The sequence below is a fragment of the Rhinoderma darwinii genome, chromosome 2, assembly GCF_050947455.1.
Source record: "Rhinoderma darwinii isolate aRhiDar2 chromosome 2, aRhiDar2.hap1, whole genome shotgun sequence".
Classification (NCBI taxonomy): domain Eukaryota; kingdom Metazoa; phylum Chordata; class Amphibia; order Anura; family Rhinodermatidae; genus Rhinoderma; species Rhinoderma darwinii.
The window spans coordinates 354,592,786-354,620,473 of record NC_134688.1 but is presented as its reverse complement, the minus strand read 5'-3'; the positions used below and the strand labels follow the sequence as shown (position 1 = coordinate 354,620,473).

Sequence of the window (27,688 nt, the reverse complement as noted above, 5' to 3'; positions counted from 1 at the left end):
CTTTTTCTTCCCTATGGGGGCTGCCATTTTTTTTTCCATTTCTGTATGTGTCGATTAACGACACATACAGACATGGAATACGGCAGCCACAGTCCCATAGGGACTGCAAACGGGTCCCGTCCCATCCACTTCTGTGTACGCCATCTGTGTGGGAACGGCGCATGCGCCGGTCCCACACAGTCCAATTTGAAATGCGCGCCGTCCGGCGCCATTTTCCTGTGGACCGGAAGTCGCGGCCGGACAGTAAGATTACTACTTCCGGTCGCGGCTTCCGGACTTGTGCACTTGGACCAGCGGCAGAAGACGGAGCGGACGGGCCGGAGGGAGCCGCGGCGGCAGGAGCAGGTAAGAGATTTCTATGTATGTTCGTGTTTGTGTGTGTTTACTACTGTATGTAAACCTACTACACTGTGTGTTAGCTCAAAAAATGGCGACACACAGTGTAGGAGGTTAGACCGTTCAATCCCCTCGTTTATCCCGGCACTAGCCAGGATAAAGGAGGGGGGGATTCTCAGAGCTCACTAGAGCGAGTGCTTTTTTCCAAATTTTGCAGCAAAAAGCAATGTGGTTGCTTTACCACATGCAATGCTGCAATTTTGGGAATAGCTCCATCTAGTGACCAGCACTGGGAAATATTATAAATTAGAATCTAATTTATAATATTTCCTGACTCGTGAAAAAAATAAAAAAAATGTGAACAATGTTTAATCACCTACACACTAAATGTTTAACTAAAATAAAAAATACATGTTTTGCTGGCAACACATTCCCTTTAAGGGAACAATTTGGTTAAATATCACAATTTTTTAATGATGATAATAAAAAATAACGATATGTATACAGGCTTTAAAAAAGCACTTATGTTATAAATTCTGAATATGGTCAAGTAATTTAAAGAGGAACATGAATAAAATATTGTTAATTATACTTTATATTGGCGCAAAAAAATAAAACAACCTGTCAGTCCGCTATAGCTTTTTTGTTAGGCCACGGCCAATTCAGAATAATAAAAATGGGACTTTTGGGTGAATAAGTTTACATGGCAGTTCATTATAGAACAGCTATTATTATCCCCAATGGTCAAACAAAGTGTGGTTATTAATGGGGTTTTTCAGTTCTCAGGATAGACCATCAATATCTGGTCGTTCGGGGTCCGACTGCTGGGACCCCTGCTGATCAGCTGTTTGGAAGGGGCTGCAGCACTCGTCCGAGCACTGCTTCCGCTTCATTTCCCTTACTGCTCACACTGTGAATCGCCGACACACTTGTAGCGGCAGTTCAAAGTATTACAGCCTTCTCCCATTCACTTCAATGGGAGAATGTTGTAATACTGTGAACTGCCGCTACAAGTGTGTCGGCGATTCACAGTGTGAGAGGTGGGAAAGCAGTGCTCGTATGATTGCTGTGACCTCTTAACAACAGCTGATCGGTGGGGGTCCCAGCAGTCGGACCTCGACCAATCAGATATTGTTGGCCTATCCTGAGGATAGGCCATCAATTTTTAGGGACTGGACAACCCCTTTAAGTATGATATCTCTATATTACACTCTTCTAGCTCACCGTACAACTTCTACCGGAACCACTTATGCACGTGCCATTTTGCACTTTGGTACTGACTATTCATCAGTTTAAGGCCTCATGCACATGGCCATGCCCGGAATCACAGCCCGCGGGCATGGCGGCAGCCGCGGGCCACATTTTCATGCCGTGCTCATATACAAAGTATGGGAGCACGTTCCGTAAAAAACTAAAAGTAGGACATGCTCCATAATTCTCGGCACGGTTCTACGGCACGGGCACCCTTCCGTAGCAATACGGAAAGGTGTCCGCGGCCAATAGAACCAGGCGGGCCCGTAATTGCAGACCGTATTGCGGTCCGAAATTACGGAGATTTTTCACGGTCGTGTGTATGGGGCCTAATATACTGGAGTCTACTGTAAAAACAAACAAACATCTACTGATGCTGTAGGTCAGTGTTTCTCAACCTGTGCTATGAGTACCTTGAATGGTAGACTTGTCTAATGTGTACGCTTGGCTCCATTACGCCACAACTAGTAACATATGTATTAATGTTGAAAAAAAGAGTCCATCCAGTTCAGCCTATTCTACTGAATGTTGAACCAGACGAAGGCAAAACCTCCCTTGAAGCAAAAGCAAATTTTCCTCATTTTAGGGAAAAAAATCTTTCTCGACTCCAATATGACAATCAGAAAAAATCCTTGGAGCTACGACTCATGTAATATAATCGAGTCAACATAACTTCTAATATTATTACACTAAAGGAAGGCATCCAGGCCCCTTTTGAACTCTTTTAGTGAATTCACCATAACAACGTCCTCAGGCAGAGATTTCGATAGTCTCACTGCTCTTATAGTAATAAAACCTCTTCTATAGCACGTTTGTGTAGAAACCTTCTTTCCTCTAGATGTAGAGGATACCCCCTTGTTATAGTTACAATCCTGTGTATAAATAGATCACGAGAGAGATAATAGATCATTAGACAGAATTCTGTTCAGGCAAAAGCCATTTATCACAGATCACTTCAGTTGGCAAGCTTCTTGCCTTTTTGGCAATATCTAGTATATTAGGAGGCAGTTACATGTGATTGGCAGCTGATTGTTCACATGTAATGTCTTGCAGAGGAAAGCAACATGGAGGCGGTAAGTGTAATTGCAGTAATTACTGTGGATGGCTCTGTTATGGGGGCACTGTGGTTGGAACTTTTTATGAAGCCATTTTGGCTGGCACTCTTATGGGTGCACTGTGGCTGACACTATTATGGAGGTACTTAGGCACCTGAAAATTTTAATGCAGCATAATATACCTTTTTTGCACCCACTAAACCTACCTTTGTGTAGCTAAGCACCCACATTCTGCCACTTTAGAAGTGATGGAAATAGTGAGTAATAGACGCAGCATATGACTTATTAGTACAACACATTACAATATGCAGTCCGCTGAGCAAATATGTTTAAAATGGCAAGCTGGGGAGAACTTGGCTGAAATTTCTTTAAAGTCTAGCTAAACGTTTGACAAACTTCTGATATGTCATAGTGACATGTCAGAAGTTTGGATTGGTGGGGTCCGAGCACTGAGACCCCCACCAATCGCTAGAACGGAGCAGCTAAAGTGTTCGTGTCAGCGCTCAGCTGCTTCGTGTCTGTTCGGCTTTTTACAAAAAGCCGATGTATCGGAGTACAGGCTCATAGACTTTCTATTGAGTCCGTACACCGATACATTTATTTCTGGAAAAAGCCCAACAGACACAAAGCGGCTGAGTGCTCACACGAGCGCTTCAGCTACTTTGTTCTAGTGATTGGTGGGGGTCTCAGTGCTCGGACCCCCAGCAATCCAAACTTCTGACATGTCGCTATATGTCAGAAGTTTGTCAAACGTTTAGCTACACTTTAAAGAAACAGGTGTTACTTGGCTTACAGAAGTTACCGGATTTACCACACAAGAGCCTTTAGACACAGTTTGCTTTAGACCCCTTAGCAACCTTAGCTGACAAAGGAAGCCCTCTTTTTATGTCAAACACCTTAGATGCCGCTAATGGCTTCTCTGATCCCGGCAGGCGTCTGGCTGTGTATGACAGTCATGCTCTTGCCGGTGACTAGGCCTATACAGTACCCACGAGATCTCAGTGACGGATATATCCATCACGATGAGAAAACAAGCACCCGCCCATAAGAGATATATTTGTCATTGGTCGCTGAGGGGTTAAGATGTGTATAGCTTTAAAATGTTAAAATGTTTGTCTTCTCTCACAAAATAAAGCAGAACATTGGGCAATGCTTCTCACAACACCTCCCTGGGTGTCCTCTTACCCCCTCCCCCCATACACACCACTGTGAGTTCCTAATTAACACATAAAATGGCATCAGTTACATATGAATGCATGCTGTTCTGTGTATTCATATGCTAATTTACCCTTCCAAAAGTTCTCTACCCCAGTGCTGCCTATAGACACATGCCTACTGTGCCTATAGGTAAAACTGTGTTAGCTCTGCTGGGAACATGTTATACTTATTGTTGACTAATAAAAGTCACAGTTAAAAACAGTTAGATGCATTTGAATACCAGAAATATCCAACCACTCCAATATCTCTGTTATCTATTTACTAAACTGCACATTTAGTAGAGTATTTTCTATGGGTAATAATACTAATACATAAAATGTATTACTGATTTCTGGTCTCTTTTGGGACATATTTTTCGGGATGTGAAAAAGTAGATGGGAAAAGCACTCCTCTTGGTTCTTTTAGATCCTTATGGTAAATGCCAAGCCATGGGCATGGTCCCAGTTTCTCCCACAAACGTAAAGTAGAAGAAAGAAGGTAGGCGGCACTCAAGGGGTGAGGATAAATCACCTGTGGTGACACTGGTATAAACTACAGGTGATTCATCCTCACCCCTTGAGGGCTGACTACCTTCTTTCATCTACTATATTTTTCAGGTTGACAGATTTGTTGCTGGGGGTAACAGCATTACTTCTTGCATATGTTTTGGATCAATGTAACTCAGTGGTCTTTAACCTGTGGCTTTCCAGATGTGATTTATTACAGCTGGAGAGTCACAGGTAGGAGAACACTGAGGTAACTTATAATGCTCAGTAGTTGCAGTATTTTGCAAATTGTCATTATAGAGGAGGTTCAAATAAAAAGTTCTCCATATCGCAGTATGATCCGTAATAAAAATAGATTTTCCTTATCACATTAATCACATTTAATTAGATTTACCTGGAAAAAATGTATGCAATAATTATATAATAGCTAGATGTCAAAATATATGAACATATAGTCAAGCCTAAACATAGTTGTTATAATGAACATGATCCTTATTTACTTTGTTGTGTATCCTATTAATGTATAAGGAATGTGCAGTTAACAGCATTGCTATTATCATTTACATAACTTCTCCATTATATCAAGCACGGTAATTAACAACAATGGTGATTATAAACCTGACCTCTGGATAATTTCTATGGGTTACTTTTCCATGTTTAGCTTCATTATATGATGCAGAGGACCACCTCGAGCATACCTTACAAGGAGCAACACCCTCCTGAGGAACACTGGCCTGTAAAATATATATCGATGTTTGGGTGCAAGAAAGGGGAAATGGAGGGTGGTGTATAAATAGCTACTGTAATATTTTCTATAATGCGGCAGCCTATAATTTCCCTGCATTTTTTCCATGTATATATTTATATTCATAATATGCCCATGTATATGTTTCATCATAGGCACTTTTCATAATCTCAAATGCATTTCGCGTCAGATTAAAAAAACTACATGGGACAAAAGTAGAATAAAAAAAAGCACTAGAACAAGTTCCTGTAATCAATGTATTGGGGATTATCTATAGAGAAACTACAATGTAGTGTAGTAATAGTTACTTTACCTCTTGGAAGTACTTTGCAAATAGTACAGTACTACTGTGAGTCATAGTAATATTGGTACATTGCATTGAATGTCCTGCTTTTACACAGTCCAAGTCTGTGCTAAAGGGTTAGCCCAGGTTTTAGGTGTCCCATAGTAAAAAGAAGACTTAGCATACATATGATAGTAATTAACTGTAGTGTCAACAAGAGGAAGAATAAAAAAACACGTAGGATGATACAGCCATAACCCTAACATACCAATCCAAGCCTGACACTACCACACATTCAAAAAAAAAAAAGAGATACCAGAGCACTGGACCACAGATGGGTGCACGCCTCAATAGGACCTGGTCCACGGTCCCCGATACCAGATTGACAAGAATAGACGAGGAGACAGCACTTCCAATGCATATCAGCTTTAATCACCCGGCTGATTAAAGCTGATATACCATGGAAGTGCTATCTCCTCGTCTATTCTTGACTACCACACATTCAACACCTGATCCATCACCTCTCAGTCTTCAATTCATTTATGACAAAGTCACTCACCTTCACTGTGTCGACTGTTCTTCTGGTTGTACTGCTCTGTGAATTCTGTGATAGACTCTTCTATAGTCTCAGTTCGAGGAACAGAGAGGGAGAACCGTCGTGTGAAATTTTTCATCTTGTTCATGATGACAAGGTAGACCTAGGAGACATACGACTGTGTTTTAGAAAGATTTCATAGAAGGAAAGAGGAAGGTACGCAGAGCATGTGAGAGAGGAATGGGAGTGAATGTAAGGGAGAGAGGGAAGAGCAACAAGCGATGGAAATAGTGAGCTAGAAGAGGACTTAAAATGAAATCACAGAATATTGGAATGATATGACGGGTCCCAGAATTAAAGGACAACTGATATAGCATTTTCAGGCTGGTGACCAACACCAAAAAGGTTCAAGGGGAAATGGGATTATTTGAGGAGGAAACTGTAATGTTGCCTACGGAAAGACAGCCTATGTACATTACACAGAACAGGGTAACGGATAGATAACCATAAATCAGTACTTGAGTCAGAAAAAGATAAAGAAGTAGTCAGAAGTGCAAGCTGCCTGGGTAAGAAGAAGATGCAAGCATGTAAGAGGACTACATCTGATGCATCTCTTATCACTGTCTTGTAGACATGATATAGGAGCTGAGTAGCTCTCTTGAGAAACAAAGCTTTGCATACCTGATCATATTGGAATTGATAGACTGTAAGCTCTTCTGCCTCAAAACATAACCTAGCCCTGCCCTTGAACTGCCCTTTTCCATGTAATAAGCCCTGCATTCCTGATACAGTGGTTTTATGAGGCAATAATAGCGCTCAACTTCTTCATTTTTTACTCTCATTTTTCTGTAATCTTAATCACATTGTTACAAAATCCATGAACCTGGTTCAGGTGCCAGGTTTTATAGACTTGACCCTGCACCTGTGCAAAAGATATTTTATTGTTTATGTTACTTCACAAGTGGTTGTTTGCAAAGCACAGTGTTCCTAGCTCTGAGGGGTGTTAATATTCTTAGTGCTTCTCTGATATACAGCTACTTCTGCTTTTTTTTTGCTGTAAATTTGTTCCCAGGCATTTCCCACCCTGCCTGAGTAAACAAGCCCCATCCTTATCATAGGGAGAATACTTGCTTGTTGTCCACCCCTAATAGTGCATTAAAGCCAATGTTATCGTTACATAAGCAATAGGAACCTTACGGCTGCCAGGTCAGCAAAGTTTATAGTGCTTGTAAGAACAGGTTTAGCTGTGTACAGTATGTTCTTTTGTGCTTACTGATTTGCTGAGATTTCAGTCATTAATTACGAATTTAAGGAATAGGAGGAATTTCTAGGGGCAGTTTCAGGTCTGAATGACTGTGTACATTTTGGTTTCCCCGGAAACGTCCTATTTTCCTATACAGAACAACAATACAGTAAAGTTCCTCTTACACTGTAGATCAAAACATGATTGGGACATCTAAAATAATAGTTAGAGAATAATAAAACTGCAAGTACATAATAATCAACTTAATTAAACATGTTTTATAAGGTTTTCAGTCCATCAAAGTTATTGGAAAATGTTGGTAACTTATATTGGTTGCCTCATGATGACAACCCCATTCCATATGCCCTATTAGGGCTAGTGAAAGGTCTACCGCTTGGGACCTCTCCCTTTGAGCCAGAGCAGAAAACCATTTTGAATTGCTGGAAAATAATACTACATTTCCCTTACAGCGCCCAGATGGATCTTTCTGTGGCAATGAAAGGTTAGAGAAGCCACCTACGCAGCAATTAATTGATCGCCCGGGCCGGCTTCTTTTTACAGAACCATAGTCTTACTTCTGTAATGTGTTTAGTTTCTTAACCTCTTTGACATAAATATTACTAAATCACTTCCTTTTAGTTCCCTATACGTATTGCCATATAAACTGTTCTTAAATAGTGTATCCACTGCAGGAAAAATAAGCAGAGAGGGATCCTTTATAAATGTGATGGGGGCCAAATAGATTTTTGTTTTCTGATAGCTTGGATCTCAACCGACGTCTAGAACCATACACCCTTTCGTACTGTTTAGAGATTTCTATAACGAACACAACTTTCGAGACAATTAAAATTTGGTCTATTGCTCTACAGAATGCTCCAATCCCTTTATGTCAGAAATCTGTGATGACCCAAGCGCATCGATTTGACTTATGTGATCTTCTGAGAAGAATTTATGACATGTCTGAAGATGCAGATGTTTTTCTGCATTTTCCATATATATAGAAGAGAAATCTAAATCAAATCAATATTTGGTGTGACCACTCATTTCCTTCAAAACAGCAGCAATTCTTCTAGGTAAACTTGCACAAAGTCATGGATTTTGCAAGATTATAGTCAGGTGTATTACTAACCAATTATACCAAACAGATGATAATAATCATCATTTTCATATGCAGGTTAAAACACAGTCATTAACTGTAACAGAAACAGTTGTGTAGGAGGCTTAAAACTGGGTAAGGAACAGCCAAACTCTGCTACAAAGGTAAGGTGAAGACAGTTTCATGTCACAGGCCCACGATGGCAAAACTGAGCACAGCAACAAGACACAAGGTAGTTATAATGTATCTTTCTCAGGCAAAAACTTGAAAGCAGACTGGGGTTTCAAGATGTTCTGTTCAAGCTCTTTTGAAGAAGCACAAAGGAACAGGCAAAGTTGTGGACCATAGAAGCAGTGTTCAGCCAAGGAAACTTAATGCAGCAGATCAATGACACATCAAGCTTACTTCCGTTTGAAATCAGAAGATGTCCAGCAGCTCAGAACTGGCAGAAACCATTGAGACCCAGGTACACCCATCTACTGTTCGGAGAAGTCTGGCCAGAAGTGTTCTTCATGGAAGATTCACAGCCAAAAAGCCATACCTTAGATGTGGAAACAAGGCCAAGCGACACAACTATGCACAAAAACATAGAAACTGCAATGTAGAAAAATAGGAACGGGGATGCAGAAAAATGACAGCAGGTGCTCTGGACTGATTAGTCAAAATTTGAAATATTTCAAGGCAGCTTGTTCGCCAAAGGGCTGGAGAGCGTTACAATAATGAGTGTCTGATGGCAACTGTGAAGCATGCTGGAGGTTCCTTGAAAGTTTGGGGCTGCATTTCAGTAAATGGAGTTCGGGATTTGTTTAGATCTAATGGTGTCCTCAATGCTGAGAAATACAGGCAGACACATTGGCATGATTGTCTCCAAATTTATTCTGCAGCAGGACAACAACCCAAAACAAACAGCCAATGTCATTAAGAACTATCTTCAGCGTAAAGAAGAACAAGGAGCCTTGAAAGTGTTAATATGTCTCCCACACAGCCCTAATCTCAACATCATCGAGTCTGTCTGGGATTACACGGAGAGACAGAATGATTTGAGAAAGCCTACATTCACAGAATATCTTGGGTTAGTTATCCAAGATGTTTGGAATAACCTCCCTGTTGAGTTCCTTCAAAAACTGGGTGCAAGTGTACCTGGAAGAATTGATGCTGTTTTGAAGGCAAAGGGTGGTCACACCAAATATTGATTTGATTTAGATTTCCCTTCTATTCATTCACTTTGCATGCATTTTGTTAATTGATTAAAAAAAACCTATTCACGTTTCTATTTTTGAAAGCATTCTTACTTTGCAGTATTTTTCCACAACTGACTAAAACTTTTGCACAGTACCATTTATATACACAGAAAATGTTTCTGACACAATTCATGATCCATTAGAACAAGTAAATATCTGGAGTCTCAGGTCAGTAGTTCACCAGAATTTAAAATAGAACAGCAGCATATTTCTATATATTTACAGACCAACCTTCTGCTTTGAATAGTTTTATTGTATAAGGTTTTGCTCGATTGATGAATTGAGAACCTAGAGAATGCAGAAGTAACTCTCAAGGGCCATTACAGATATAACTATAAAATGTGTCCCACACAAATATTTCTACAAAATAATTATATTATCATGATAGAAATATATGTATATATTCTTCCTTTATTTATTATAATATAGCTACTGGAAAGCTCTTCTAATATTCCCCATTTATACTTTACAGTAGTGGTGATTACTTCAACAAATATTTACACTGATTTGTATAAAGGAAAATAGCCTTCTCAGACCAGCAAATGTGACTACATATTGTCCCCCAGAATTGGTTTGCCTTCCCTAAAACCCCCTACATACTTTCTAACCAGTTTCTGTTTGATCTCAATCGCCACTGCTGATCATTCTGTTTGTTTATATCCCTTGCTTCTGATCCTGGTTGTTTCCTGTCTTGTAACCCACCATACCCATGATCCAATGCTGCATCTGAGACAGCTTACATCCCCCTTCCTCCCTCCACAGTATCTCAGCTATTTGCATAATACCATGCCCCTCTATGTTCAAAGGGTCATTCCCTATTCTAATTACAGTCACCCAGCTCCCTGCACTGTCACACACACCCAGTAATAAGCACACAGGGGGATGGGGGTTATATACAGGGATGATGGGGGTTATATACAGGGATGTTTAGAGTAATACACAGGGATGTTGTGGTTATACACATGAATGATGGGGTTATAAACAGGGATGAAGATGTAATACACAGGGGTGATGCTGATGGGGGGGTTATACACAGGGATGATATAACTCCATCATACCTGTATACAACCTATATGTAACCCCAATCATCCCTGTGTATTACCTCATCATCCCTGTATATAACCATCATCCCTGTGTATCACCTCATCATCCGTGTATCTCTCATTATCCCCGGCGTGGGAGAAGAGAGGAGAAGTGCAGGCAGTGCGGGAACTCCGAGATAGGAGGGGGCGTGTACAAGCAGAGACGACGTTCCGTGTCTCTGCTCAGCCAGTACTTCCTGCTGTGTAGAGACACGGCATGTCATCAACTATGTTTATAGGTGGCAGGACCAGAGGAGGCGGAGCTCTGAAGAGCTCATGAAACATCCGCCCGGCCCATCGCCTGTAAATGTAGTTGATGACGCACCGTGCCTGTCTCAGCCGGAAATGCTGGCTGAGCAAAGAAACAGAACGACACAGGAAATAAAAAAATTACTCTCGGTACGGTCATATGATCAGAACAGAGTAACACTGCCACAAACAGACATTATACTAGAAATGTACATAAATATGTCCAATTAGGTTCAAATAAAAATAAAATTTCTTTAGCTTTTCCATTGTCGCATTTTTTTTTTTTTTTCATCGACATAGCTGTGTGAGGACTTGTTTTTTGCAGGATGAGTTGTATTTTTCAGTGGCACCATTTTGGGGTACATATCATTGTTTGATTAACTTTTATAAAACTTTTTTGGGGGGGAAGAATAAACAAAAATAGCAATTCCACCAGAGTTCTATGCATTATAAATTTACATAGGTTTTTTATGTTTGACTACTTTTGAACAGTAAAAACACTTTTGAACCTTTTGTTCCAAGTATTAATTAAGTATATTAGTCCTTAATAGTGTGTTTACTTCTACGGGTGTTTAGAGTATAAAAACAGATTTTCCATTACTTATTGAAGGAGCATTACCACCAAAGACTTTTATGGCATATGGACTAGATATAACATAAATCTGCTGGACTCTAATAATAGGAACCAGTGGGGACCTGAGAAGAAGAAAAAAAATGTATGACGTACACAAAACAATTACTAATGCAATCCAATATATACAATGCATTGGTGTTTTTCCTAATTTGTTGCATTACAACCTTGAATTAATATTGATTTTTTTTGGGGGGTGGAGTTTGTAGTTTGATTTAAGTAACATGCTCACCACTATGAAGGTGCTAAGTAATTTTTACTGTGACACAAACAATAATTAAAACAAGAAAAGAGAACTTAAATGTGCATAAGTATTCACCCCATGAAAGTCAATACCATTTGCTGCAATTACAGAAGAAAGTCTCTTGGGGAATGTCTATTAGCTCTGCACATCTAGATACTGGGATTTTTGCTTATGCTTTCAGGCAAAACTGCTCAAACTCTGTCAAGTTAGATGGTTTGCTTTGGTGTACAGCAGTCTTCAAGTCATGCCACAGATTCTCAATTGGATTGAGGTCTGGGCTTTGACTAGGCCATTCCAAGACATTTAACCCCTTAAACCACTCCAGTTTAGCTTTATCAGTATGTTTAGGGTCATTTTCCTGCTGGAAGTTGAACTTCTGTCCCAGTCTTAAATCTCTGGCGGACTGAAACAGGTTTTCCTCAAGAATTGCCCTGTATTTCCTTGTGTATAGGTTCAGACAGCAACAGATACGTGGAAGGATGGGGTTTTGCACGGATAGGGGCCCAACCCAAATATGAGTATAAAAGAGTATCCGGCACACCAATTTTGAAACAAAGGTATTGTTATTTTGTTTTTAATGCCAGTGGCAGAGTGCGACGTTTCGGTCTAAGCGACCTTCATCAGGTACTTAGATGTGCTGGAAAACTGCATAGACGAGTGCTAGTGGTGCTTTTAGCGTCTGGCCGCTGTGTCACGGCTAAGTGCCTGATGAAGGCCGCTTAGACCGAAACGTCGCACTCCCACTGGCATTAAAAACAAAAACAAAATAAAAATACCTTTGTTTCAAAATTGGTGTGCCGGATACTCTTTTATACTGCCCTGTATTTCCTGCCATCCATCTTTCCTTCAATCCTGACCAGTTTTACAGTCCCTGCCAATGATAAGCACCACCATAGCATGATGCTGCCACCATCATGCTTCACTGTGGGAATGGTGTCCTAGGGGGGATGAGAAGTGTTTGGTTTGCGCCACACACAAAGTTTCCCATAATGGTCAAAAACTTACATTTTAGTCTCATCTGTCCAGAGAACCTTCTTCCATGTGTTTGGGGGTCTGCCACGTGCTGTTTGGTGAACTCAAAACCTGTCTTCTTACGTTTTTCTTTAAGCAATGGCGTTTTTTCTGGCCACTTTTCCATAAAGCCCCACTCTGTGGAGTGTACGGCTTATAGTGGTCCTAGGAACAGAGATCTCCATCTCCGCTGTGCATCGTTGGAGCTCCTCCAGTGTTATCGTGGTGTCTTAAGTGAATCTCTGATAAATACCCTGCTTTCCCAGTCTGTGAGTTTTAGTGGGCAGCCTTCTCGTCAGGTTTGTAGTTGTGCCATATTTTGTAATGGTGCTTTGTCGGATGTTCAAAGTTTGGGATATTTATTTTATAACCCAACCCTGATCTATATTTCTCCACAACTTCGTCTCTGACCTGTTTGGAAAGCTCCTTGGGCTTTATGTTGCTTGCTTAGTAGTGTTGTAGACTCAGGGGCCATTCAGAACAGATGTATTTATACTGACATCATGTGACAGATCATGTGACACTTTCATTGCAGACAGTGAGATCTTATTCAACTAATTATGTGACCTCGGAAGTTAATAGGTTTGACCAGATTTAGGGGTTTCTTAGCAAAGGGAGTGAATACATATGCACTCACAACTTTTCAGGTTGTTTTTTTTTGGGGGAGAGGGGGGTAAACAAGTTTTTTTTCCATTCCACTGTAACAATTTGTCAGGCCCATTACATAAAATCATATTTAAAATCTATTTAAATTCCAGGTTGTAATTCAACAAAACAGGAAAAACAAAAAACACAAATGGGTATATACTTTCGCAAGTCACTGTATCAATAAGCACTTCATGCAGGACTAAGTCCTCTTTCACACACGATATCTGACTGGCATATTATGACGTTTTAACTTTTTTTGTGCTGTTTTTTACTTAGTGTCATTTTGTCCATTTATTTGTACGAGCTTGTTTCAAGTCCTATAAAGAAGCCACAAGCCAAAATACTGGGTATGTAGACTTTTAAATATTTCACTGTTGACTTTAAATTAACATCTGGCTACAGCGGTTTTTTTTTTTAACTAAAAAACTGTTAAAAATGCCATTAAAAATGCCATTAAAAATGCCACGAAAAATGCAGCAAAATGCTGTGTGTGAATTTAGTCTCATAGACACGAACAGTGCAGCTGCCCTCAGAGCCAGAGTGCTCGTGTGGTGATTCTGATAAAGTACTTCCTTCAGCAGTGGGATCACTGATCTCAATATCTCAACACGTCTGCTGTTTTCAGTGCTGAAAACACTGGACACATCAACTATCAATAGCAGACACATTTCACACATTGGAATCAAAGTTTGCATCATTGTCAAGATCAGCGCTGAGTTCTTTAGGCATTAACTGTCCATCGTAGGCGGGAATTGGCAGAAATTCTCTTCTCATGGACCAACACGTACCATGCAGTTTGCAGAACAATAAAACAATGCATGTCTAAAATAAACTACTAAAATGGTAAGGTTCATGCACGTCTCCTGTCATATCTATTACATAGTTCTGCCCGATGACTTTAGCTTCTTGTTAGAGGTCAGCTTATCACACTGAATAAACACATCTGGGTGGTTATCACATATGTATTTCAAGGAGTGTTATCACACCTGTAAAATGGCACGACGACTGAATGAGCAGATTAACCCCTTCCCGCTCCTGGATGTACTATTAGGTCATTGTAACTGTATCGTTAGCGCTCAGTGACGGAATAGTACGTCACGGGAGGAACGGCCATTTCGGCCGACCTCCCGACACATACAGGAGCTGTGACAGCTGCTGTCTCGTACAGCAGTTGCCGCAGCTCCTTCACCGGGGACTGATTGCGGTGTCCCCGCTGATTAACCCCTTAGAAGCTGCGTTCAATAGCGATTGCGGCTTCTTAGGGGTTAAACCACCATCGACGGCCCGCTACATTATAGCGGGCGACGATGGTTGCTATGGCAAATGGAAGCTTAATAATGGCATCCGGCTATGCCATCTACGGAAGCCTAGTGGGTCCTGATAAAGTCAGGACCCACTATGCTTGCTGTCAGCGAGTAGCTGACAGCTCTAATATGCTGCACTATGCATGTAGTGCAGTGTAGTAGAATTGCGATCACGGCCTCCTGCCCTCAAGTCCCCCAGTAGGACAAAGTAAAAAAGTAAAAAAAAGTTGTGCAAAAATAAAAAGTTTTAAAAAAGTTATAAATGTAGAAATCCCCCTTTTTCCCTTATCAGTGCTTTATTAATAAAAAAAAATTAACTATACATAATTGGTATCGCCACATCCGTAACGGCCTGAACTACAAAAGTATTTAGTTATTTGTCCCGCACGGTGAACGCCCTAAAAGAAAATAATAATAAACCATACCAGAATCACAATTTTTTGGTCACTTCACCTCCCAAAAAAGGGAATAAAAAGAGATCAAAAGTCGCATGTACCTAAAAATGGTACTGATCGAAACTACAGTTCGTTACGCAAAAAATAAGTCCTCGCACGGCTTTCTTGATGGAAAAATAAAAAAGTTATGGCTCTTAGAATAAGGCAAAACAAAAAGTAAATGTTTTTTTATAAAAAGTATTTTATTGTGCAAACGCCATGAGACATAAAAAAACTATAAACATATGGTATCGCCATAATCGTATCGCCCCGCAGAATAAAGTGAATATAAAAATGCTATTTTTTTTTTCTAATTTTCTCTACATTATACTATTTTTCACAAATAAACACTGAATATATCTACCTAATTTTACCACTAACATAAAGCCCAATGTCTCACGAGAAAACAATCTCAGAATCGCTTGGATAAGTTTAAGCGTTCCGAAGTTATTACCACATAAAGTGAAATATGTCAGATTTGAAAAATGGGCTCTGAGTCTTAAGGCCAAAACAAGACTGCGTCATTAAGGGGTTAAAGGCAAACGTCACCTTGAATACTTTAAATATCTGATAGTATCTAAGTGTCTAGTGTTTCACATATGAAAGTGTGTCACGTGGAGTACATATGCCAAAACTGGTATAGTGTGGAATAGAAGTCACGAGCAGTGGTGGAACAAGCTCTCTTGGTGCCCAAGGCACAGGTTTAAGAATACCTCCCCCACTCTCAGGAGGTTCTCTATCATGTACTATTGGAGAGAATAGACCCATATACTGTTGTTGCACAGGGTCCTCAGCTGTCTGTTCGCTTTGAAGTTTAGGTATAGTACAGTTTGCATTACTTATCTTGCAAAGCTTTATATTATGTTGTTACTGGAACAGTCGACAAGCTTATAGATAGATACATCCCTAATATCTTAGCTGAGCTCCTATAATGCAGTAGGATAGTTAGATTTTCCTATATGAGATTACCGTACAATGCCAAGTGTCAAATTGACAATTTACAAAATGCAGATAAACTCAGCAAGTTGAGATAGCAAGGAGTGCTGGGAGATTTCAGCTTTGAATCCAGCAGAATTGTAAACGCAGCTCTTAAATATAGTACAGGCTGTGACTCAGGATCAGTATAAGATAAATAATGGAATGCATTTACAAAGTTACTCGACCTGTTTGTATATGCAAATTGTAAAAGGTGAGCACACACTTTTTCCAATATTACTTCTGTAAGTAATTAATTTTGCCTATTTATTGAAAGATGACTTTCGTGATGCAGTTGCTTTCCACAATATCATGCTTTTAATAATCTTGTTTCTTGTCTTTCCATAAACATTGCCTAATCACTTTCTTTAGCATTTAGACGAAAAATAAAAGTCACAAACAGCCTAGCGCTGTGTGACCCTGTTATGCCAGAAGCATAATACAGTAGGAGGGTGGATGAAAATCCCACAGATCACTGCGCATTGTGTTTATGCCGCCAAGCAAGCCTACAGAAAGTTGCATGCAGAACACCAAATATTGCTTGGTGTACACAATTAACAAATTTACTGTGCAAATTGGTATACACCGATTATTTGTATATGACCTATGTGGCAGAAAAAGGGTTAAGAGGGCACATGTCAGTGACTATCTTCCATCTATCATACTGTTTTGTGATCGCACCTCGAGCTGGGAAGTGAAACTTCCTCTGTGAGATATCTCTGCCTGCCTTTGCTTCTATAAATAAACCCATTCTCCCCTCCTACACGCCTGTGGGGAGAACCACAGTGGACTAGTGTCTGTAGATGTGCAGAACTATAAGTACCTGCTCTTTATTATCTGCTTTATATATGCAATTATTACTGTATTTCCCAAGGCATAGACACAGACTGATGGATTATTATTACTACACTATTGGCATTTTATGTGTATGTAGGGAGGGGGCAGAGATCAAGCATCAAGATTCCACAAGCTAATCTGCAGGTGATTTTATCTGTTCTGCTCAATGTGCTTTTGGCTCGAACCACAAATTTGATTATAACATTCTTGTGGTAAATACTGGTTCACATGTAGCTTCACTGACACGGGGGTGGGGATATATACATGAAGACTGCTTCGCACATTTAACATGTGGGCTATGTTGTTAGTCTGTACACTATCTTCCTTAGGGTATGTTCAGTGGCGTAACTACCGCGGTAGCAGCAGTAGCGGCTGCTACGGGGCCCGGGGCTTGAGGGGGCCCGTGCCGCCAGCCGACACGCCCACCCAAATGCCCGGTGGCGCCGCTAGCAGCCGTTATGGCTGCTACAGCGGTAGCGCCGCTACTGTGGGGCCCGCGCCGCCGAGCCTTACACAGGCCCTCTCATGCCTGTAGGTGTCGCTAGCACCGGAGGGGGCCCCAGTGCTAGCGGCAGCCAAATACATGTATTAGCACTGAATGGCCGGGCATGTTCCGTGCCTGACCATCCAGTGCCTTACAATGACACTGATTGGCTAGCGGCGCGATGACATAATCGCGCCGCTTCCATGCTTGGAAGGTGCTGATTGGCGGGGCAAGCCATTCTGCCCCGCCAATCAGCGTCATTGGAGGACGCTCGTTCAGCTCCTGCAGACATGCTCAGAAGAGAGCATGTCTGCATCGCCAGTGAACAGCGTGGGAACGGGATCATGTGAGTATGTCAAGTTTATTTTATTTTTTTCCTCATAAAAATGTGAATGGCATTATCTATAATGGGGGGGTCTATCTACAGGGGCGGGGGTCGTCTTTATGTGAGCTATTATATATAGGGGGTCTATATGTGGGGCAGTAGCTACAGGGGGGTCTATATGTGGGGGTGTGGGCCACTATATACAGGGGGCTCTATATGTGGGCCATTATATACAGGGGGATCTATATGTGGGGGTGTGGGCCACTATATACAGGGGGCTCTATATGTGGGCCATTATGTACAGGGGGGTCTATATGTGGGCCACTATATACAGGGGGGTCTATATGTGGGCCACTATATACAGGCGGGTCTATATGTGGGGCACTATATACAGGGGGGGTCTATATGTGGGGCACTATATACAGGGGGGTCTATATGTGGGCCACTATATACAAGGGGGTCTATATGTGGGGCACTATATACAGGGGGGTCTATATGTGGGCCACTATCTACAGGGGGGTATATATGTGGGGCAGTATATGTGAGACACTATACAGGGGTGGGCTATATGTAGAGCACTATCTATAGGGGAGCTATTTTTTAGGGTACTTTCTATAGGGGTGGGCTATGTGTGGGACATTATATACAGGGGTGGGTTACCTGTGGGGCACTAGCAACAGGGTGGCTATATGTAGTGCACAGTCTACAGGGGTGGGCTATATGTGGGACACTATCTACAGAGGTGGGCTATACGTGGAGCACTAACTATAGGGGAAGCTATATGTAGGGCAGCACGGTGGCTCAGTGGTTAGCACTATTGCCTTGCAGCTCTGGAGTCCATATGTGGGCACTATCTATAGGGGCTTCTATGTAGGTCACTATCTACAGGGGGCACGGTGTGTGTGTGTGACAGTTATATTTAGATGTGTTGAGAATTTTAACTTTGTTTACAGGTGCAGAAATGTTTTAAAAGTGAGAAGCTGAAGACATCTAAACGGAAAACTGCAGAAATAGGTCATGGCCGGGAGAAATCCATCATAGATGTCTGAACCGGAGGGAGAAGAAAAGAACTAGAATCTGAGACGTCACCGGTGAGTCACTTAATGTCAATGTTTATTCTGCCTCTAATCAGTATTGTAGTCACTGTATGATCTGCAGCGAGATGCTGGTGGTATGATTTTTTTTTTGTGAAACCGCATCTCCCAGCATATCGTTACCATTGTTCCGGCCATGCTGGGAGCTGTAGTTTTACGCCGTACAAACCTATACGCAGTGGCGTAACTACCACTATAGCAGCCGTAGCGACTTCTACGGGGCCTGCAGCATGAGGGGGCCCGTGGCACCCGCCGCACGGCCCCCTCCCATGGCCGCAGGCTCCGCTAGCAGCCGCTATGACTGCTAAAGCGCGACGCCACTGAAGGGGTTGTTCCTACAAAAGACATGCATTCCCTATCCACAGGATAGGGGATACATGTGGGATCGCTGGGACGCCCAGCGATGAGGAGAACGGGGGACCAAAAGTCCCCCCTAAGTTCTCTATGACAAACCTCGGACTTCCGGGGTCTGTGTCGGCAGCTCCGTAGAAATGAATGGAGCGCCGGTCGCGCTTGTGCGCATGCGTGACCAGCGCTCCTTTCATTTTTATTGAACTGCGCAGACGCCGGAAGTCCGAGGTTAGTCATGGAGAACTTTGGGGGACTTTCGGTCCCCCGTTCTCCTTATCGCTGCCAGCGATCACACATGTATCCCCTATCTTGTGGAGCTGTATGGCGTTATCTACAGAGGGGGCTGTATGGTGTTATCTACAGAGGGGGCTGTATGGCGTTATCTACAGGGGGCTGTGTATGGTGCTATCTATAGGGGGGCGCTGTGTGGTGGAATCTATAGGGAGGCACTATCTACAAGGGGGGGGGGTTGTGTGATACCCAGCAGAGGGGGGGCCCCAGTCAAAAGTTTGCTATGGGGCCCAGTCTTTCCTAGTTATGCTCCAGCGTATATTCACATCTTCGTTGGAGGCTCCGTTATGGCCTCCGTCATAGATCCAGCCCAAAATACCGGAAGCAAACGGACACCATGACAGAAACCCGACAGAACCCATTAAAGTCAATGATTCCGTCGTGCACTGATGGTGTCCATCATACAATGGAATCGGTGCTTCCGGCGTTTTCGTTGTTGTGCTCCACTGACATAGAAGAACAATGGGAACACTGACGCAGGTGTGAACAGGCCCTTACAGTGCACACCACAAAACCGTCTCAAAGCGTATAATTTTAAGACATAAATAGCATAAAATAAGTCTATTATATTTTAAGTCCTGAAGACAAATTAAGGGAAATGCTGGAGCTATCAGTAGATTGAAATAAAATGATATAATGTGTTCATAAATATACCAGATATGAGTACCCATGTGGACAAACGCTTCTTGAAAGGAAGTCGCCACGGCCATCATCTTGGGATAAATTCCCTCTGCAGAAATGTGGTATTACACAGCACCCATCCAAATGAATGGACAAACATGTAATGCATGGTGGCGCTGAGTCTGGCATTGGTTCTTTGCAGTCACTCTCTGTTGTGGGTTATAGACGGGGTCCTGAGTGGGAGACCCTCTTCATACCAGGTATGAGCCTGAGGAAGGGTGTTACGTCTATGACCGGGGGTCGTCGTTCTGACTTACCCCTTGACGATCCCGGCCATGGACGTCTCTCTTCTCGGCGTTTGCTCCCTCCAGGGAGACGCCGGCACTCTCTTCCGGGTCCTCGGACTGTGTCACGCAGTGCACGCGCCCGCGCGTGAACGGCCTTAAAGGGCCAGTACGCGTCCAGCTGTCTAAGATCAATTATCAGCCCAAATGGCTGCTGGCCTATAATAAGGGGCCCTGCCCACTGGTTCCTTGCCTGAGCGTTGTTGTATACCCTAGTTTGTCTTGCTAAGGGTCTCCCAGTGTCTTCCAGTTCCCAGTGTTACCCGTTCCTGCTGCCTGTACCCTGTATCCCGTGCTATTGTTACCTGCTGTGAAAGTCAAGTCGTGTCTTCCCGCTGCACCCGCGGCGTTACCTGCTGTGAAAGTCAAGTCGTGTCTTCCCGCTGCATCCGCGGCGTCACCTGCTGTGAAAGTCAAGTCGTGTCTTCCCGCTGCATCCGCGGCGTCACCTGCTGTGAAAGTCAAGTCGTGCTCCTGCCACTGTCTACATTGCCTCAGGTACCCGTTCAGAACTATAGACATTGTTTTGTACCTTGTTGGCCAGCTGCTACCCCGCTACGCGGTACGGCCCAGTGGGTCCACACCCCACGCGTGACAGTACGCTCAGGCCATGGACCCCGCTGGCCAATTCAAGCACGACAGGATCAACTCATTGTGGCAGTAGACTCCATGGCACAGCATCTTGGTGTGCTAGTTACTTCCGTCACCACTCCAAGTCAAGCTCCTCCGATCGACCCTCCTGCTACACCTCCAGTCCATTCTTCATAGTATACGGTCAACATCCTCAAATACCCCTGCCCGGCTCTACTATGTCTCAGGTTCCTGCAGCCGACTCTACCTTCATGAACTTTCTGCAGATATGGCAGCAGACACGATCTTCTATTCTGCTGGCGGTGGACCGCATGAAGAGAAAGGCAGACACTAGAAGACGAGAACCTCCCCAGTTTCTTGCAGGTACAAAGGTCTGGCTGTCTTCTAGGAATATCCGGCTACGGGTGCCATCTTGCAAATTTGCTCCCAGGTTCCTTGGACCCTTCGAGATTTTACTACAGATCAATCATGTGTCGTACAAGCTTTGACTGCCTCCTACCCTCAAGATCCCTAACTCCTTCCACGTCTCCTTGCTAAAACTTGTGGTTCTGAACCTCTACTCCAGGACTCCTAGTTCCGCAGTGGCTCCTGGCGGTTCATCCGGAACTTTCGAAGTGAGGGAGATCCTGGCCACCAAGAAAGTAGGAGGCAGGACGTTTTACCTGGTGGATTGGAGGGGATTTGGTCCAGAGGAGAGGTCTTGGGAGCCAGAGGAGAACATCGATGCCCCTGTCCTTGTGAAGAAGTTTCTTTCCCACTCTGGTCCCAAGAAGAGGGGGCGTAAGAGGGGGGATACTGTTACGTCTATGGCCGGGTGTCTCCGTTCTGACTTACCCCTTTCCGATCCAGGCCATGGACGTCTCTCTTCTCTGTGTTCGCTCCCTCCAGGGAGACGCCGGCACTCTCTTCCGGGTCCTCTGACTGTGTCCCGCAGGGCGCGCGCGCCCGCGCGTACACGGCCTTAAAGGGCCAGTACGTGTCCAGCTGTCTAAGATCAATTATCAGCCCAAATGGCTGCTGGACTATAATAAGGGGCCCTGCTCACTGGTTCCTTGCCTGAGCGTTGTTGTATACCCTAGTTTGTCTTGCTAAAGGTCTCCCAGTGTCTTCCAGTTCCCAGTGTTACCCGTTCCTGCTGCCTGTACCCTGTATCCCATGCTATCGTTACCTGCTGTGAAAGTCAAGTCGTGTCTTCCCGCTGCATCCGCGGTGTCACCTGCTGTGAAAGTCAAGTCATGCTCCTGCCACTGTCTACATTGCCTCAGGTACCCGTTCAGAACTATAGACATTGTTTTGTACCTTGTTGGCCAGCTGCTACCCTGCTACGCGGTACGGCCCAGTGGGTCCACACCCCGCACCGTGACAGTGGGACCTGTCCAGTCCTGAAACGCGTAGTGTTATTTGAAATAAAAATACCAAAAATACTGAAATATATACATCGTTTGAGTACTTACCTGTCAGGCGCAGTGTCCCGAAAGCTGCAACTTTTCCTCCACTTCCTGTATTAGTCTCCCCGGGCATAGAGGTTTTCACCAGTGGGATAGCAGCGGGTGGCAGCCGGCATCTACAAAGATCATCATCTTCCATGCAAAGCAGTAGTGGTGTGCCTACCCTTGCACAACGCTGTCAGGTGAGTGACGGAACTCATCTTTTACTGCTTTTGACTCCTAGTCCATACAATATCACCTTAGAGGAGCGCCGTTGTCCTCCTTCTCCCTGTTTTCTCTTTTCATCTATTACGTAAGAGTCCTTTCACACGGAGCAATGATTGCTTATGTATAAGGATGAGTGGTCGTTACTCCGATCTCTCGTCCCCATACATTTGAATCATGTCAGAAGCGCATCTCCATGTTTACACAGGGAGATGTGCTGCCGACAATGATGATTTTTATTTCTGGATAAAAGAGCAGATCAGCCGTTCATCGGCTCATCGTTGCCCTGTTTACACAGGGCAATGGTCGGGAATGAGCGTTCATATGATCATTGGCCCGTGTAATAGGGCCTTACATCTCTGTTCACATCTACATTGTAGTTTCTGTTTGTAACTTATACCGCAATGTAGTGCCGGATCTGTCATATGATGGTTTACACAGGGCACAATGGACCCCGTTGACTTACAATGGGGTCCATCTGGTACCATCAAGGTGTCTGTCACCAGAAGAAAACACTGCCAGTTAGTATTTCTCAAGTCTGTTGTTCTATTTCTCCAGTATAAAATTATGGTAATATTGCAGAATTAGTGCCCCTCATCTTTATATACGTACATTTACATAAGAGCGGCTGACTTCTGGTTTGAAATAAGAAAAAAATTAACACTCTGAAGTTGGACAAAGATATAAAACTTTGCATTTAAAATCAAATTTTTAATCTCGCTGTAGCCATGGTAACTGGATGATGCCTGCACCACTGACATAGATGACAATATCTGCAGCACTATCCGTTTCTATTGATTAACAGACACCTATTATGGAGAATTTTTCCCACATTAAAACCTGCCCAAATATTTCTTCCTAAAACAGGTAATGTTTATGCATATACTGTTTTACTACATTACAATGATATATAAAATATAGCTGGTTTCTAAATTGCAGCGCATGAAATTTTTTTAAGAATGCATCAATTATTATCAAGGATCGTGAAAATGGCAAACAATGTTATACACATTTGCTCTAGCAAGGGGGCATCAACCATCAAAAAGAAAAACAGATATGTGTGTGTAAGTGTGTGTAAGGAAAGGAGAGATGTGGACCAGCGCTGCGTGAGGTTTAAAATGGAAGCGGGTTTCCAAGTTTAATGTTCTTAGTTTAAAAGGTAGTCCAGAGAGAGTTAGTCCTGGTGTGTGGGTAAGCGGGCGGTGGTATCCTCGGAGCCAAAAGTGTAAGTGTGTGTGTCAGAATTCATCACAAATGAATGAACTATAAGGTCCTGTTCACACTGAGAAAAATATGCCTGCAATTTCTTGCCGTGATTTTCGCAGCGTCTTTCGCCTGCAGCCATTGAGCGCCACGGGCAGAAAGCGTAGCGATAAACGCTTTTTCTGCCTACCATCGATTTCAATGGGAGGTCAGAGGCGAAAACGCAGCAAGAAAGAGAATGCCGCAGATAAAAAAACGCCTCCGCCTCCCATTTAAATCAATGGGAGGCGGTTTCCAATGTCAAAGTCAGCGTCAAAATACTCTGTGTGAACTGGGCCTCATAAAACAATTACGTTTTTACAACATAAACACAATCATAAAATACTATTCAATCCCAATGACATACACATTTTAGTAACTATATCTCATTTATGTGTTGCCAAGGTCATGTAAATTTTTATCAGAAATGTGACCTTTTAGGTTGAGAACATGTTTTAAGTGATATTGCTAGTGCAATACATCTCACCAATGCCTATAAGGCAGTACATGAATTTCCTACGGGGCCGTATTATGGAGCAGGTAGGCACTCCGTGTGAGGTGAGGTGACTACGGACACACGTATGTGACATTGCTCAGGAATAATAAATTAAGAAACTTAGCAGCAACTGTCCCCAGCAACTGTTCGCTTGCTCTGATATTACTGCTTTCTCCTTCTTGTCTGAGGCAAGACGGAATTTCAGCTCAATGACGGATAAGTTTACAGCTCATAAAAGTCTGTGGAGGGGAGAGCAGGAGCAGAGTAAGGCTACTTTCACCTGTCGCATTCAAAAGGCATTTTTTGCCAAAACTGCAAGAAAACTGTGCTTTGTACACTTGTGGCAAAAAAATAACACATTTTAACAGCAACATATGAACCCAGTCTGAGAAAGACACAGAGTATTATGACACCTACACATTACACCTACATGAGCTTTTATGACATCCCATTCTAAATCCATAGGCATTAATACGGAGTTGGTCCCCCTTTGCAGCTAAAACAGCTTCCACCTTTCTGGAAAGCTTTCTGCAGGATTTTGGAGTGTTTCTGTGGGAATTTTTGCCCATTCGTCCAGAAGAGCATTTGTGAGGTCAGACACTTATGGTGGGCGAGAGGGCCTGGCTCGCAATCTCCGTTCTAGTTCATCCCAAAGATGTTTGATGACGCTGAGGTCAGGGCTCTGTATGGGCCAGTCAAGTACTTCCACACTAAACTCACCCAACCATCTCTTCATGGACCTTGCTTTATGCACTGGGGCATAGTCGTGCTTGAACAGAAAAGGGCCTTCCCCAAACTGTTCCCACACAGTTGGAAGCATACAATTGTATTTTGATGCAGAAGCATTAAGATTTCCCTTCACTGGAACTAAGGGGCCTAGGCCAAACCCTTGAAAACAATCCCATAGAATTATTCCTCCTTCACCAAACTTTACAGTTGGCAGAATGCAGTGAGGCAGGTAACGTTCTCCTGACATTCACCAAACCCAGACTTATCCATCAGACAGGCAGATAGAGAAGCGTGATTCGTTACTCCACAGAACACGTTTCCAGAGTCCAGTGGCGGCGTGCTTTACACCACTCCATCTGTCGCCTTGCCACTCGACTTTTATGCACTATGCGTCTAAGCACTCAGTGACCCCGATCTGTAACTGTACGTGGTCTGCCACATTGTGTTGCTGTGGTTCCTAAATGCTTCCACTTTGCAATAATATCACTCACAATTGATCGTGCAATATCTAGGAGGAAAAAAAATTCCCGACCTGACTTGTTCCAATGATGGTATCCTATTACAGTACCACGCTCGAATTTAGTGAGCTCTTTAGAACGACCCACTCTTTCACAAAAGTTTGTAAAGGCGACTGTATGGCTAAGTGCTGGATTTTATACACCTGTAGCAATAGGACTGAATAAAACAACTGAATTCAATGATTAAGAGGTGTGTTCCAATACTTTTGTCCATATAGTGTATGTGAGAGATATGTAGGTTAGATGGATGTCCTCTTCTCTGTTTGCAGTGTATAGAAGACATCACAGCAGTTAGGCTGCTCCCACTAACTCAGAGAAAACGGAGAATTAGAGCCCGAAGATGGGATAAATGCTTAAAAAATACAAGTAATATAATAGCCAGAAATAGTGTAATTCCTCATGTACACACATATGACAGCTTAGTATGAAAAGTCATTTGAAAGTTTAGGTACTCTTTAAAGCAAAATAGAGAAACAATCTGTTTGATGACCATGAGACTTCAAACACAGCCCTTGTGATGCTCGCTTCTTATATTCAATAAGACACTACCACAAACGGTAGAAAAAATGACCTTTTGATACATATCGTATTGTCTGTGTCATTTACTTTACAGAAGTATTTGCTGTGCGTACTTCACATGTACTACTAGCTATTTAGATCTCTCCCACACACTTCTCTTTATATCTGGTTCTTAGATATGGAAATTAGACCTAGTTATTAAAAGGAGGCAAAGGTCAAATATGTACATAGTTTAAAGGAAGGCACAATAACAAGACATGCTGGTTCGTATTAATCATTACGCATCTATTTAGTGGCTATTTGGAATGTTATAATAGAAAGAAAATATTTAATAACAGTGATTGCAAGTCATTTGTTCCATCCAACTAATATTTATAAACCATTTAGTCTATGTTTATAAAATATATTCATATGTAGTGGTCCAGTTACAATATTTGCAACTTACAATGGCCTTTACAACATAACTTGAAACTACAGTACATGGAACTTTCAGTGGCACAGACAATGCCTATCTGTGGTGCATTCCATTGGCTGGAAGATTCAACCAATCAAAATGTTAATTTCACTGCTAAAACGGCTGTAAATCAGTACATGACATTGAGATAAATAGAGTTAATGGTTTTCCATTGAATGATTTTGTAGTGGCGCCTCCCTGAGGTAGTGTTACATTTATTGTACTGCTCTCTACCTGTGCCAGGATAAGCTGCTCTTTTGCATACCAGGTGAGGGAAGCTTAATTCTATAACTTTAGGGGTTACTGTATTTGTATCTACAAAAAAAACAAAAAACTTACCATTGTCTATGTCATGGTGGGCTTGGTGATGGCCATGCAAGTGTGCAGTGTTCCCAGAATTAGTGAGTAGAGCTGCAGTGTTTGGGTGGTTGAAACGAATCTCCTGTTGCCCAACTTAATAAATAAGAAAACACTCCAACAGCTCTTATTTAAGGGGCACCTGAAAGGGGGCGGAAGTGGCATGTCGAACCTCCCAGTGTTTTTGGCTGCGAAATGACTTAAAATACAATAACAAGACAAAAGACTGTTATTTGGAACTTTACATTGTACATCGTTTCCACTTTTGAACAATCCTTTTTAAATATATACCGCCATGAGCCCCTTGTTTATACTATCAGTCCTTACAGGAGGAAAAAGGCATAACAAAGTAAGGCTATGCTCACCTCTCGTTTTTTGGCATATACGTTGGAAAAAGCTCCTGAAGCTTAGGCTATGCTAAACAAAGGCTGTGTGGCATCTGTCACGTATATGATACAATGGTATCCATTTAAGGCCTCATTTACACGAGCGTGTGCGTTTTGCGCGCGCAAAAAACGCTGCGTTTTGCGCGCGCAAAAGGCACTTGGCAGCTCCGTGTGTCATCCGTGTATGATGCGCGGCTGCGTGATTTTCGCGCAGCCGCCATCATAGAGATGAGGCTAGTCGACGCCCGTCACTGTCCAAGGTGCTGAAAGAGCTAACTGATCGGCAGTAACTCTTTCAGCACCCTCGACAGTGAATGCCGATCACAATATA

The 27,688-nt window shown here is 42.7% G+C and overlaps 1 protein-coding gene across 2 annotated transcripts in view; it reads right to left on the bottom strand.

Annotated features, from left to right (window-relative positions):
- The window catches only part of CDK18 (cyclin dependent kinase 18), a 133,284-nt gene that overhangs the window by 59,585 nt on the left and 46,011 nt on the right, over positions 1–27,688 (bottom strand). For both annotated transcript variants that reach the window (XM_075853796.1, XM_075853795.1), the window contains one exon: positions 5,933–6,071. In XM_075853796.1, coding sequence (XP_075709911.1) covers positions 5,933–6,056 — 124 coding nt within the window. In that variant the 5' untranslated portion in view covers positions 6,057–6,071. The remainder of the gene's footprint in view (positions 1–5,932; positions 6,072–27,688) is intronic.